This window comes from Echeneis naucrates, chromosome 17 (assembly GCF_900963305.1).
Source record: "Echeneis naucrates chromosome 17, fEcheNa1.1, whole genome shotgun sequence".
Classification (NCBI taxonomy): domain Eukaryota; kingdom Metazoa; phylum Chordata; class Actinopteri; order Carangiformes; family Echeneidae; genus Echeneis; species Echeneis naucrates.
The window spans coordinates 10585356-10599062 of record NC_042527.1 but is presented as its reverse complement, the minus strand read 5'-3'; the positions used below and the strand labels follow the sequence as shown (position 1 = coordinate 10599062).

The following is a 13707-nucleotide window of genomic DNA, read 5'->3' as shown; positions in this document are numbered from 1 at the left end:
AAACTTTAGAGTCTCTTACTGCTCCAAAATGCATCACATTCATGGCATTGCAGTAAGTACACTACAAAAAGAAGATCTGTGTTAAAATGTCACCTTATTACCTTATTAGATGTTTGTAATGTAAGACAAAAAGCAAAACATTGATGTGTGCAACTGGATGTGATATCAGCAAACTAGATGATGCGCTAACATTGCAAGTGAAGCTGATCTGTCAACATGATGAATTGTTTGAAAGAACTGAAATCCTGCTCATGATGCTATTGCTTATACCGAGTGCTAAATTAAGCTGAAACATGTTTGAAAAAATCTGTACTGACTGTTATATTTTTTCCTTACTAAGCAGCTGGGCCTATGTCAGAGTTAACTTTTCATCTCTCTTTTTTTTTCCCACTCATGCATAAGTACAGCGTGGCAAACTCTCCTCTTGTGCTCCTTCAGCCAGTTTTAATTTAGACTGTCAGTGGTGACGATGTCTGGTTCACTTCATTTCAGTCTGTGTTATGGCTAAACATTTGTCTTGTCACATTTGATTCTCTTAAGGGTGAACTTGTGGATGTATCAAAGCCATGTAGCTAATGAAGAGACTTTTTAGAACAAAAGAAACACAACTCATATGGACCCCTGCAGCCTTTGCACCTGGAACACATTGAATTATTCCCGACTTCTCCCAAAAATCTGTTTTACATGATCAGAGTATCTTTTTGTTCTGTCTGTACACAAGTGTTTTGGTGTTCTTCATCTTATTTGTATATACAAATAAAGAGCTTATAATTCTCATGTGATTTGTTTTAAAACTTTCTAATATTTTCTCTATTAATGCCGCTGATGCCTTCCTTTTCTAGTCCAATAAAATAAATTAATTAGGTTATAGCCTACTTCAGTTACACACACTGTTTACTGAGTTAGATTGTAAACCCAGAAAAGTCTGTGACTTTTAGATCATTTGGGGATTTTAACTGTTTGACATTGCGGTGTTGTTTCTGTTTCTTAATAAAGTAATGCCTAACTTATTTATTATGTGGAAAACAAATGTTTACATTGCCGGCATATTCCTGAGCTATGTTGCTTTACCTTATTTGCTTATGTCATGCTGTTTCCATAGAAATGAAGGCGGGCGTTTCCGGAAAATCATCCAATCAGCGCTTCCTGTATGAAATGCTAAAATTTGATTGGATGCAGGCGATCCCGTCCAGCGGGCTCCTCGTCGGGCGCTCGAACCCCGCGGTTTACAAAAGCTACGGCCGGACCGAGTGAACCTCCCTCAATAAAACCGGTTTTACTCTGGCTCGGCCGGTTGTGGTGATGTCAGAAAACAGTACCGTTAATTCTGAAGTCGTATACACCACGACGGGAAACCCTGAAGCTTAGGAGCCGAGCAGCAGCGGCTGGCGGAGCGGGGAGGTGTTGTTACCTTGTCAACTAGCGTCAACCGAAAGTGGCTAACGCTAACCTGCCTGCAAACACCAGCCGAGCAGCCGTCGACCTGAGGTCAGGTTTGGGTTGGACGTCTTCTATAGAGCAGGCGGTAATAGCTGATCAGTTTGACGTTAATAAACTAAGGAGTTTATTTTTATTAGCTGAGGCTGCCTCGAGGATATAACCTGCAATTCTTGCCTTATTAATCCGATGCTGAAGGCTGGTAACAGTCAGCAGTGTCGCCGTCAGGATAACCAACAGCTATGTCGCTGTCGATTGAGGCTCATTTTGGTGTGAGCAAAAGCACCCGATTTAAAGGAGACAGTATTTGTGTGGGGCCTGATCTCTCTGATCTGGAAGATGACTTAGGCCTGAATAAGTCGTATCCACACACTAAGACACCGCTGTACAAGAAGAGACAATTGGCATTGCAACGTCGTTCTTGTCCTGATTCTTTGACAGGTGAGTACAACATGGCTTCTGGCCTTATGAAGCAATGCCAGTGTTTTGGTTATCAGTGTGAGTAGAGCTGAAACCAATAATCAACTGACACAGTTGATTATTGACACAGGAAACTGTGTTCCATACTTCATCAAGCAAAGAGTTAGGTACTACTTTATGTGAAAAAAAAAAAAAAAGAAAAGAAAAAAAGCTAATGGAAGATGTCATCTTGGATTAACAAAAATATTTTTTTTGTTCCAGCCTAAAAAAAATCATAGATCTCAATATTTTCTTACAGATAAACAGCTAGATATTTGCAGCTCTTATGCAGCAAGAAACCACCAGATATCAATCTTACATCCTGGCCCCGATGTTTCTGCTGCCGGCCTGTCCCACCCATCCACTATGTCAGAGACAGACGAAAGCCTGTTTGGTCAGTTAGTTTCAGGAAGATTTGGCCTGTCGGGACCTTCACCTGTCTTCAACCCAAACAAAGCCATCCTTACTGTCCACTGTCAAACCAGAGAGGTACTGTCTATACACTTAATGTGAACAGTGTCAGCTAAACATTGCTGCAACTAGAACATACCATGTAAATGTCTTCTATGTTGATTTATCAGATTTTGTCAGCTAATGAGCAGGCATTCAAGCTCTTTGAGTGCACCACCAAAGAACTGATTGGAAGAAAGCTGTCCTATCTCCTGAAGAAAACCAGTCAGGTTCTGGAACAAGCATTGGAGGAGGATTTTCCGTTAGCGGATGGAACTGTTGCTGCCATTTGTGGGAAAGTGGTATGAAGGACAATGCAAAGTTATAAAAGAAAATAACTGTCTTCTAATTTTTTTAATTTACCTTTAATCAGGGTTATGTCAAACTAATATTGATTCAGTTATCTTTAATTACCTACATCACCACATGTCTGTCTAAACATAAATGTGTGTTTTTCTAGGTAGATATGGTGACACTATCTGGAGAGGTGCCTGTGTCTGTGTGTACCTACAAACTGTTACAAAATCAAGAGCACTGGCTTGTAATGATCGAAAATGTTGAAAGGTTATCAGCCTTTCTGGCCTTTTCACAAGATGTGAGTATGTCCTTATTTAGAAGCCTTAGCTTGTTAAATGTCTTTGCTTTTTTGGCAACATATATAATATATAATATAATCCAGTTTTCCTGCGCAAAGATGTGGTATTACAATTTCCTATCTAAAGCTATGTCCTACAGGATAAAATATAGTTTTAAACTCAATAACACAATTGTTTGTCATATTTCCAATGCCATTTTACATTTCTAGGGCAAAATCCTAACTTGTGACTTGGCGTTTGCCCATCTCCATGGGTACCACCATCCTGATGAGTTAAAAGGGGTGTCAGTTAAGGAGCTTATCCCATTTTTACAAATCCCCCTCAACAGTCATGCATTGCCCAAAGTAAGTACTTTTGACAGCCAAAATATGTCCCTCTCAGCTAGGGAAAGCTCCCATTGCTTCTGCTTTACTTTTAAGTTTATATTTACTAATGGCCTTCTTAGACAGTTCAGCAACACAGAAACATAAATTATATCCCAACTCAGTTATCAACTCAAGTAATTCTTGAGACAATGACTCTGCTTTTTTCTCTTCCTTTTAGATGTTGAGGGTTCAGAGAGAGTGCGGTAAAAGCAGAGGGGGTGCATCAGTCCCACTTTGTGTCAAACTTCAGGGAGCAATAGTATGTGGGAAATCCCAGCACCCAAAAAATGTGACTGGTTGCACCTATCCAACACATGGTCAAGCTCAACACTCTGTGAAGCATGAGCATGCGAAAGAGCAGTCCTCTGGTAAGTTGTTTTACTTAGCTTGCCCCTGGGGCTGGGCTCAAAACATTGTGATTAAAACACATGCAACATTACATTGATAAAGTTAAGACATTGTCCACTGTTACCTTGCACAAACATCTTGCATTGTAAGGCTTCAGACTTTATATGAAAGTAGATTTCAAAAGTAATTTCCTTGTGGGCACATGTCAAAGAATGAAATCCTTACTAAACATTCCACTGCATGGTAAAATCACAACTGCATTAACAAATGGATGGCAGTTGAGATTAAACCAATCTGAAGAAATAACAATACACATCACTGTTGTGCTGCATTTCATTAAAAAAAAAACAAAACATCAGAGTATTTGAAACCTGAATGTCACAAGGTAGACTGGTACACATGCATTGAAATACATGGTTTCAGTCACTGGTAGATTGAAGAAAGTGGTGTTTGTCACCTTTCAGGAAGTCATTCATAATGCAAAACAATCACTATGGGTTCACACTATATGCTTTTTTTCACCAAATACAGTAGCTAATTGTAAATATTCAACATGTGTCTGGAATTTCAAGGTGAAGTGGAATACAGGGTCATCTCTCCAAGTCCTGCACTGGAGTACTCAGGAACAATTTGGGTGTTCGCTCCTCTCAGTGGTCTCCTACTGCTCTGCCCTGATGGCTCCATCTCCAGCATCCACAACCATATGGCCCTCAATCTGTTTGGCTACAGCAAAGAAGAGCTGTTAGGAAAGGTTTGCCAACATAACCAGTTGAGGGGTCTGTGAGAGTCTATGAAGGTCTATGCCAAACTTCACTTCTGTCCCTGCTGCTTTGCCATCAACAGAGTGTCACCTTCCTAATGCCTGGTTTCTATGGATGGATGTCTGACTCAGACAGAAGGGCCTGTCCATTCCCTGATTCCAAAGCAGAGACAGATAAAAATGCAGCCTCTTTCAAAATATCAAAAACTGGTGAGCTTTTGTATCCAATTGAGATGTATAAGTTGGTATAGTTTCAAAACCAACTTTCTGTGTTTGATTTCAAGTGTTGGCTGTGCAATAAAACAATGAGTGATATCTGTTGTATTTAACCTGACACTTGCGTCTTTTCCACATACGCCTCGCATATCGCATATATGTGTGTACCCTGAGTTTAATTGCTTATACATTGTCTTGCCATACAGCACAGTTTATTCTGTGTGTCATTTTATTATTTGTTTTTCTCTATCAATGATAGATCCATCGTCACTGGTGGCTGGAGATATGGCTATGGTGCATCAGGCTGCTATGGAAAGAACCCCAACAGGGAGAGGCAGGATCTTCACTGGAACCAGTACCAGGCTGGAGAAACAAGGCAGTGCTCTGTCAACACTTTCCCCTCCAGCAGTCACCTCTACACGTGTGCTTATGTAAGCAAATGTCACTATGTGCTCATAATTCCAGTGACTTCAAGAAGGATATTTGTATGTTGTAAATTTAGGGAGAATGTTATGTGCTTACAGGCAGAATTTGGGTCAGCTGTGATTTCTCAAATAATGGACAGGCCAAAACAGCTGTAGCAATGTTCAGGCACCAAAAGGCAGGAGACTGCATTTATATTTAATGTCCTCTGCGGTAAATCTGGAAAACAGCAGCAACTCTGTAGCCAAGTCTGATATCCACTGTTTGTCTAACCAGCCAGTGGAGATACTAAAACTCTCTTAAACTTGCAGCTTTCATTTGACCAATAAGCTTTTACTGTAGTTTATTTCTCCTTTTTCAAAGCATGAAAAGAGTGTATATGTTAACATATGGGATAAAAATAACTTCACCGCATGATTATATTATTATCACAATGAGCTCAGGATTTGGATTTACTGTGTTGTTAAAATTTGTCTCTTTTTTGCCATCTATTGGTCAAATAATGTCGCAGCATGTGAAAGGGATCAATATGAAGGACTTGAAGGATATCATATGAATACATTTACTATCCTCAAACAGCAATGTTGTGTGTTTTTTGTTAGATAGCATTTTCTATCATAGTCAGTTTTACATTTAACTCTATATTGAAGCTTGTAAAAGTATGACAATCAGGCATTTTTTGTGATAGTAATATTTTGGCTGTAACTACTAAAGCCACTTAACCACTTAAACCCATCCTTCTAAGAAAGCTCCTATAAAGAGCAACTTAAAAAGGCTTGTCTTTATAGTGTGACCATTACAATTTTATTTGATCGACCATAAAAATATTTAATTTAGATCCCAGCTACTCTTTCCTCAGGGCCGATGACACTACTGAGCTGATGGAAGAGGCAGCCCAGGTTGTTTCCTGCAGCAGCCAATTAGACAGTGCAGACACGACTGAGGCACTCCTCAAGACATTTGCCTGGGTTGAGCCTCCAGAGGACGGCACCTTTGTGTGCCGTGTTCTCCCTGAACCACCACAACATAACCTAGAACAGGGTCTGCACAATGGAGTTCAGAGAGATAACCACCCTGACACTGAGATTATCCCAGGTAAGAGTTTCCCCAGGTTTAGCACCAGTTCTGTTTTCTGTTTTCTTTCTTTCATCCCAGAAACTACACTTTGCTTCAGTGGCAACAATATGCAAGAATGTTGGTGCATATTTTACTGTTATTATTAAAAAATGTTTTTGCCTCCTACAATTTGGATATTGTAGTTGACTATTGCAATTTCAGTTATATTTTGATTACTTGTGCAGCCCTGAGTGATTTCATTCTTGAAGTTAGGAACAGCATTTAAAGAGCGGTCAGTGTAAACTGCAGTATTTTACAGTGCCCTTGTTTTCCTCTTCAGACACTTCAAAAGAGCAAGCTGATTGCAGGATGGGTGGTGCTACCCTAGACAGAAGAAAGGACCACTGTTCATGTGTCTCTGTCCTCCAAGACTCCAGCTTTGAGGTGATCACACTAGAAAGCAGGTGAGACCAGGAATAATTGTTCTTACCACTTCATTCATCACATTTTAGCACCAAGTATACAACCACTTCCAACCATATTTTCATTAATCTACACAACGAATTTGTTGTCATCTAATCTTTTATGTCCATATTCAAGGCAAGAAAATAGGAGAAATGAGGATTGATCGACTGAAATTGTTTCAGCTTCACTGCTTAAGTGTTGAAGTGTTATGGAGAAAAGAGACTAACATTTAGTTGAACACCTTCATTCATTTTGCAGGGTGATTCCATATTGCCTCTGTATGTTGAACTGCTTTTCATTTGCATCTTTTATAGTCAAGATAGCCCGAAGTAGCCCAGAATTTACACCTATGGGGGTAGGAGACAGCGCTGATAGACAATGACATGCCAATTTGAGTTTTGACACAAAATCTACCCTAATTTTGATAAAATAAACCCACTTGCATTTGTTTATTTTAAAACATTTGCCAGTGTAGTGCCACTATTTGAGTTTCACCAAACTATTTACAATTTCTCAGGTCTTCCTCTGGTTTCTGTGAAAAGTTTGCTGGCCATGGTGGTTCTGACCCAGGCCAAGCAGAGGAATCTCTGTCAGCACAAATAGTGGACTCCGCCAGCTGCTTCCTGGACCTTAACAGCAATGGTGATCTGGTGACCAGAGCCCTGGCTGATCTAGATTTGAATAGTAGTGCAGAGCTGCTAAGTGATGGAAGGGACAACAATGACAACCGTGCCTCCATGATATCTTGCGATACAGCTGAGCTACTGCGCACACCTTCACCATGCCAGGTAGAGTTTGGCCAGGAGCCAGCTCCTGTCGAGGCTGGAGGTGCTGCTGTGAATGCTGCAAATGGCTCAAATGAAGAACAAGAAAAGGACTCAGGCAAGCAGGATCACTGGGAAGTTCTCTCTTCAACTCATACAGGGAAAAACGAGTTCAGTGTGAAAATGAATGGTGGAATTCTGTCAGTGGCTGATATTCCCGCTACATCCACACCGAAGAAACAGAAGGAAAATGGACATGGCCTGCCCTTGGACGCTGCAGAGATAGTCGAGGGCCAATTTGAAGGAAGTGCATACCACAGAGATGGCACAAGAGTAGGTTGGTACAAATAAAATGTTAACTGCGGTCATGTTTCTCTCATAAAAAAAAATCTTCAGATGTTAAAAACAAATACACTCTAACAAGTATTAATTTCTCTCTACAGATGTGCAGTGTGATGTGTGCAGGACTTTGCTCCCTGATGGAAGTGCTATGTTCTGTGTGTGGATCAGTAGGCCTGGCCAGCAGGGAACAATGTTGCAAACTGATCATTCAATGAACAACCAGTCAGCAGCCAGTCTGGGCGAGGTCAGTGGGGATAAAAATCTTATATTAATTTAGTATAGAACCCAATATTTATTTATCGGGGAATTTAAAGTTGTTCTGCTTTCAACCCATTTATCATTTTTTCATTCCTCCCTTCAGAGGACTGGTGAGGCAAGTCACAAGGAGGCTTTACGCTCCACCATGGACCTCGAACATTCTCGTGCCTGTGATGGGCAGTTTGAAGAAGAGTACCAGCCACTTAAAGCAGTGGGAAAAGGAGCCTTTGGTTTTGTCTGGAAAGCAGTCAGGCGCTGTGATGGACAAGAAGTAAGAAAATCTTAATAATCTTATTTAATTAATCTGGAATCCATTTATAGATAAGCAGGATTTTATGTGTTTAATGTGATCCGATTGTCCAAATTTGCAGGTAATAGTGAAGTTTATTAGTAAGGCCAGAGTAGTGAGTGACTGCTGGGTAGATGATCCCATGCTGGGACGAGTCAGCCAAGAGATTGCGATACTGACACGAGTACAGCACCATAACATTGTCAAGGTAACCAGGTTTTCATATCAAAACCCTTAGGTTACATCATTTCAGATTCTAATATTAAATTCCTTTGTTCTATATTTTTCATGGGTGCCACTTAGGTCCTGGAAGTGTTTGAGAATGCGAGTTACTTCCAGTTGGTGATGGAGAGACACGGAGATGGTTTGGACCTTTTTGAATTCATTGACATGCAGCCGAGGCTGGATGAGCCTCTGGCCAGCTACATCTTTCGACAGGTACAGTAGATGCATGTGACAGGTGAAGGAATCTAAAATATAAAGTGTCCATTTGCTGCTTGTTAAACTGGTGGTTCTTTCTGTTTCCCAGATGGTTGCAGCAGTCTTCTATCTGAGGACTAAGTCCATCCTTCACAGGGACATAAAAGATGAAAACATCATCATTGACAAGTGTTTCCACATTCGACTGATAGACTTTGGCTCTGCCACCATGATGGCTCCAGGAAAGCTGTTTTATCATTTCTGTGGCACACTGGAGTACTGTTCTCCAGAGGTGCTCCAGGGTAATCCGTGAGTATAGAACACATGTGAATGAAATGGTGTTTGTTCCACAAAATAAATTTTATAATAGCTCAGTTTTGACTGTTTAGGTTAAAAGGGGAATTACTCCTCACCTTGCTCACAAAGCATTAAACCATACAGCAGAATCTAGGTCAATTTTCCAGAATATGACGTAAATGGACCTCTAACTTAATGGTTCTGTAACTATTAATTCAAGGACACTTGAAATATAATCAAATTTAAGGCTTCCATATTTCCCATTGTGCCAAGCTGCTTATAATTATCATTTGCCTCCTTGGTGTCTTATCTTGTTTCCCCTTTGTAGCTATCAGGGTCCAGAGTTGGAGATGTGGTCTTTGGGGGTACTACTGTACACTCTGCTGTTTAGTGAGAACCCTTTCTGTGATGTGGGTGAGATCCTGGAGGCCAAGCTCAGGCTCCCATTTCCCCTCTCTCCAGGTATTCTGCTGTCCTTTACTGTTGGCTGAAAATACATTTTTCCTTATACATTATCACAGTCACAGAACGCGTCATTTCTTTTTCCAAAAAACATTTTTATGTTCAGTTACATTGCTGAAAATTCTTCTCTGTACTCTCTCAGAGCTCAATGGAGTGTTATATGGGCTCCTGCACCATGATCCTGCTCAGAGGATGACTTTGGACCAGCTGCTTCTGCAGTCATGGATCAGCCAGCCCATTTCTCTAGCAGAGTACAGCTGGGCGGAGGTGGTTACTGCAACTCAGAGTGATTGTGAGTACACTCTTTCTAGTTAGATTAAGTGCGGCCATCTATGGTTTGCACACCAGATGCATTGTCATTCCACCTGTGACACCTGCAACAAAATGTTTATTTTCCTTTCAAATTTTATTCTTTTGGATGTCTTTTTTTTTTTTTTGGTGGGGTGACAGCATTCCATTTTTCTCACCCTACATGACTGCTTGTAAATGTCTTTTGTTATTCAAATCATTTCTTGTATTTGAGAATTTTAAGATTTGTTCACTCTACAAAATGAAATGCAGTGACACAAAAAGGCTAATGTATTCAAGATGCTCTCCTTTTAACAGGCTCACCACAGCATCTCGCATCCAGTCCTAAAGTTTACAACAGGCAAGGTTTATTCCCAGATCATGGTGATGAGACTCTGCCAAGTGACGAGGAAGATGAGGATGAGAGGTTGTCAATGGTGGCCCTGGAAACTGAGCTCCAGAAGTACCTCCAGGAAGACTAAAGCCTGAAGTTTAAAGGAGTGAAGGCCATCCATCCATGCAACATTTGCTGTGTAACAGTGCGAAGAGGACACAAAGTTCAAAATAAGAAAAGGGAAGCCATGAAATTCAACACTACTCTGCCCAGAATTAAGCCTTGTGTTTGGTTTAAGCATAGACAGTTTGCTAAAGCAGTGCAACGAGCATCTTGCCAAACATCATTACCTGTGGAAATGGTTTCTGTGATATCTGAGTGGAAAACAAGAAAACATCATGAGCAGAAGTTTTTAAAATTTGACCTATTATTTATTCTTTATATTTAGGAAATATTAGATCAAAGTCTGAGTAGTCTTTCACAGGGATCTAGCATTGCCAGCAAAATGATTTTCTTGATACATCTGTTGAACCTGTTTGGAGTGCATGATTTTAATCCCAAATGTTTTTAATTAGAATTGTAAGTGTATTTACAATATTTTATCTATTTATTTTCCTACACCAATAAATACTTCACTACAAACGTGTTCTTTTAATCATTTTTCATGGCTAGAGCCATTCAAATCTCACATTTCATTACCTTATCAACTCAGGTGAGGCAAATAAGCACATATCTATCTATCTATCTATTTGGCCGTACTGGCCAACGTGCTGGATTCAAAAGTATTTAAAAGTAAGATTTTCATATCTTTTATAAATATAAACAATTGACCGGATTTATTTCAAAGACCAGTTTATCTGAACATGAAAAACAAAACAAAATGAATAGTCGCACCAACATGCAGCTTGTGCTTTTTTTATTATTTACTTTAAGACGGAGACCAAAGGAAAGTGTAACTAAATATAAAAAAAAAAAAATTACGAACCGGAACCTTTGTTCTCTACACATGTTTTTCAGACGGAAGTATATGTGCAACGGACAAGCATGGAGACCTTAGTGGCAGCACGTCAGGTGAAACATAACGATAATCTACTTTTTAAAACTCTCTTTGGGCACTACACGTCTGTTAACATTAATTTCATAAAAATATGTAATCGCCGGTGAACTTCCGCTCCCCCCTAAAGCTTTGCTAACTTACAGTTGCTGAGGTTGCGAGCCTTGTCAGTGTCATGTCTCTCCAAGTAACGTCTCCATTGTAGTTTCTTTTTTACGCTTTTATCGTGCAGGGCAGCTGAAAAACAGGAGTTCATGGCTGCGGTTTCTTTGCTCCAGGTTCTCCGGTGGACTGTGAGGGCGGCCGCCTGCTCTGTCCGCAGGCCTGAGCTGCTGTGTCCCTCCGCCAGCCGCAGCTTTAGTCTCGACCGTGCGCCGGAAAAGCCGGTCACAGAGCCGTCTCTGCAGTCTTTAGTCGATATGGGCTTCACGTGCACCCAGGCTGAGCGAATATACGAGTCTCTGTCCAAAGTCAGACGTGGAGGTGCTGCCAAAAATGCCACATCGACTCTCACGGCTCTGATCGTGTTGGGGTTCAACCCTGCCAGTGTGTTGAAGGTGACAGAGACCTGTCCACAGCTGTACACTGTGAGGGAAGCACAGCTGCAGCAGCGCATAGACAACCTGCGGAAGCTGGGCTTGGTTGAAGGTGAGATCACCTTTGTGCCCAGAGCTCTTCACGCAGACCAGATTTCATTTTAGCCGTGTGTCTCCCCGTAGGCAGTCTTCAGAGGATGGTGGCCCATTACCCCCAGATACTGACTGTGACCCTGAAGACAGTGAAAATTGTGGTGGCGTTTCTGAGAGAGAAGTGCTTGTTCACTTCCCAGCAGGTCACAAACATCCTCAGAGACAGCCCGGCTATCGTACTGGAGGATCTGGGTCAGTTGGAATACAAGTTTCAGGTCAGTAGATAAAGCCAGCAAGAGAGAACTCAAACAGTGCTGAAATACCATCGTAGAGCAACAGGAACTCTGATAAATAGTAGTTTAAAGCATCAGACATAAAATAAACACAAATGCTTAAGTAAAATAAAATTTTTAGCAAAGAATGTAAAAGACAGATGATGAAAATGTTATTTTGAATTTCCCCAGTGAGGATCAATAAAGTATTATCTTATGTTTTCCATTAATAACACGCTTAAATCAACAGAGCTTTTTCAAGAATGAGTGTAATATATACACAAAGCTTGCTCAGAAAGTGTAAGAAAACAGTAATGGACTCTCGTGATTAAGTGTACGGTTTAGAAGTGACTAAAGATTCCAATTTACCATTTAGCCACTATTATATCTATTATGTGCAGATAATTTTTCTTCATATCCTTTGTTTGTCTTTGCTCTCAAACTGGTGAATCATTTAAACATTCACCAAAATATTTCATCTTTTTTTTTTTTTTTTTCTAAAATGTCAGGTATAATAATTGATATTATTGGCCAATGCTTCCACAGTATGTCTACTTCAGAATGGGGATCAAACAGGCAGAGATGGTGAAGTCCAAGATATTCCGTTGCACTCTAGATGAGATCCGCTGTCGACATTGTTTTCTGGAACGTAGGGGTTTGTATCAAACCCCAGATAAGAAAGGACAGACACTCATCATCAATCCTAAACTGGACAGCATCCTTAATGTGGACCAGGCCACCTTCCTCACAGCTGTTGCAAAGGCATCAGCAGAAGAGTACGAAATCTTTCAGAGACTCATGGCAAGAGAATGGCAGGGAGAGGAGAAGGAGTATGGCACCGTTGACAATGACACTGATGATTATACGGAAGAAGAAGAGAATGAAGAGGAAGATGAGACTGGAGGCAAGGCTGCATACAGAAAGAGAAAAAAGAAATGACGGTGGGATTAAGAGATCTGGAAATCATTTAAGCAGGAAATTTAAACAATAAAAACTTTGTCGGAAACTCTTTGAAGTCTGAGTTATCATTAAGTGCTATATCACCTTATCTAAAGCACACAGAAACATAATATTGTGCCTATTATTGCCTAGCATGTATCCTTTAGAAAGTGTCCACGGTAGCAACAGGTTGAGAGTTGATTTTGATGTTTATATAAATGTTAACATGTAGATGAGAGAACCTGTGACACCGGTGTGATGTTAGGCCGATAATTGAGGACTCAAATCCATCAAAGGGTTTTTGGATTTTCCTTAAATGACCCCATAAGATAAAACACTTTTAGAGCCTAAACTGCTGCGATGCTCACTTTCAGTTTTAATCTAGATGGTGTTCAATTGCGTTTTGCAACCACATTTGGAAAAAAAAGAAAAAAAAAAAGCTTTGGTTGGAAAAAAAAAAAATCGACAGCATGAGGAACAGCTAAGAGAAAGAAAAGCTCCACCCTGTTACTATGTTACAACCAAGTGGCTGCTGCTTTCCCCATCCAGGTATTGGCCTATCTCTTTGAGTCAACAAAGAGCACACCAGATAAGGCCGGCGGCTGAGACAACTCGGACAAAACATCCATCGATTTATAGTCGCTAATGGATGTGTTACACTGAGCTTTTTCGATTCTGGAAACAAGGTAAGAAAACTCCCCTTTGCCCAATCAATAATTTGTCAGTAAGTATGTCTGTGGACACCCTTTGCCTCAAGTTTGTATGTAATCAAATCAATATATTT

The 13707-nt window shown here is 40.5% G+C and overlaps 2 protein-coding genes across 3 annotated transcripts; both read left to right on the top strand.

The window, feature by feature from the left end:
• The first annotated feature begins 1238 nt into the window (after positions 1-1238).
• Positions 1239-10641, top strand: pask (PAS domain containing serine/threonine kinase). Its single transcript, XM_029524927.1, has 20 exons — positions 1239-1878; positions 2156-2385; positions 2478-2648; positions 2807-2941; positions 3152-3286; positions 3486-3675; positions 4228-4406; positions 4499-4625; positions 4891-5062; positions 5914-6149; positions 6451-6574; positions 7093-7676; positions 7783-7925; positions 8043-8210; positions 8311-8436; positions 8532-8666; positions 8758-8957; positions 9274-9407; positions 9550-9699; positions 10014-10641. The coding sequence occupies exons 1-20, from the start codon at positions 1680-1682 to the stop codon at positions 10175-10177; spliced, it is 3702 nt and encodes a 1233-aa protein (XP_029380787.1). The 5' UTR covers positions 1239-1679; the 3' UTR covers positions 10178-10641.
• A 418-nt stretch (positions 10642-11059) lies between these two features.
• Positions 11060-12980, top strand: mterf4 (mitochondrial transcription termination factor 4). 2 transcript variants are annotated; one of them, XM_029524929.1, is made up of 4 exons: positions 11060-11100; positions 11316-11731; positions 11803-11987; positions 12531-12980. In XM_029524929.1, the coding sequence occupies exons 2-4, from the start codon at positions 11338-11340 to the stop codon at positions 12921-12923; spliced, it is 972 nt and encodes a 323-aa protein (XP_029380789.1). In that variant the 5' UTR covers positions 11060-11100; positions 11316-11337; the 3' UTR covers positions 12924-12980. The 2 variants fall into 2 exon arrangements, with proteins under 2 accessions (XP_029380789.1, XP_029380788.1); XM_029524928.1 differs by having other exon boundaries at positions 11065-11100; positions 11362-11731.
• Positions 12981-13707: the final 727 nt, after the last annotated feature.

What these genes read in the sequence shown, in the direction of transcription:
- pask (XM_029524927.1), top strand. Translation starts at nt 1,680, where the DNA reads ATGTCGCTGTCGATTGAGGCTCATTTTGGTGTGAGCAAAAGCACCCGA. An exon ending in TTCTGGCCTTTTCACAAGAT is followed by an intron (nt 2,942 to 3,151) that starts GTGAGTATGTCC and finishes TTACATTTCTAG; the next exon opens with GGCAAAATCCTAACTTGTGA. An exon ending in TGCGAAAGAGCAGTCCTCTG is followed by an intron (nt 3,676 to 4,227) that starts GTAAGTTGTTTT and finishes TGGAATTTCAAG; the next exon opens with GTGAAGTGGAATACAGGGTC.
- mterf4 (XM_029524928.1), top strand. Translation starts at nt 11,074, where the DNA reads ATGGAGACCTTAGTGGCAGCACGTCAG. An exon ending in CCTTAGTGGCAGCACGTCAG is followed by an intron (nt 11,101 to 11,361) that starts GTGAAACATAAC and finishes TCTTTGCTCCAG; the next exon opens with GTTCTCCGGTGGACTGTGAG. An exon ending in AGTTGGAATACAAGTTTCAG is followed by an intron (nt 11,988 to 12,530) that starts GTCAGTAGATAA and finishes ATGCTTCCACAG; the next exon opens with TATGTCTACTTCAGAATGGG.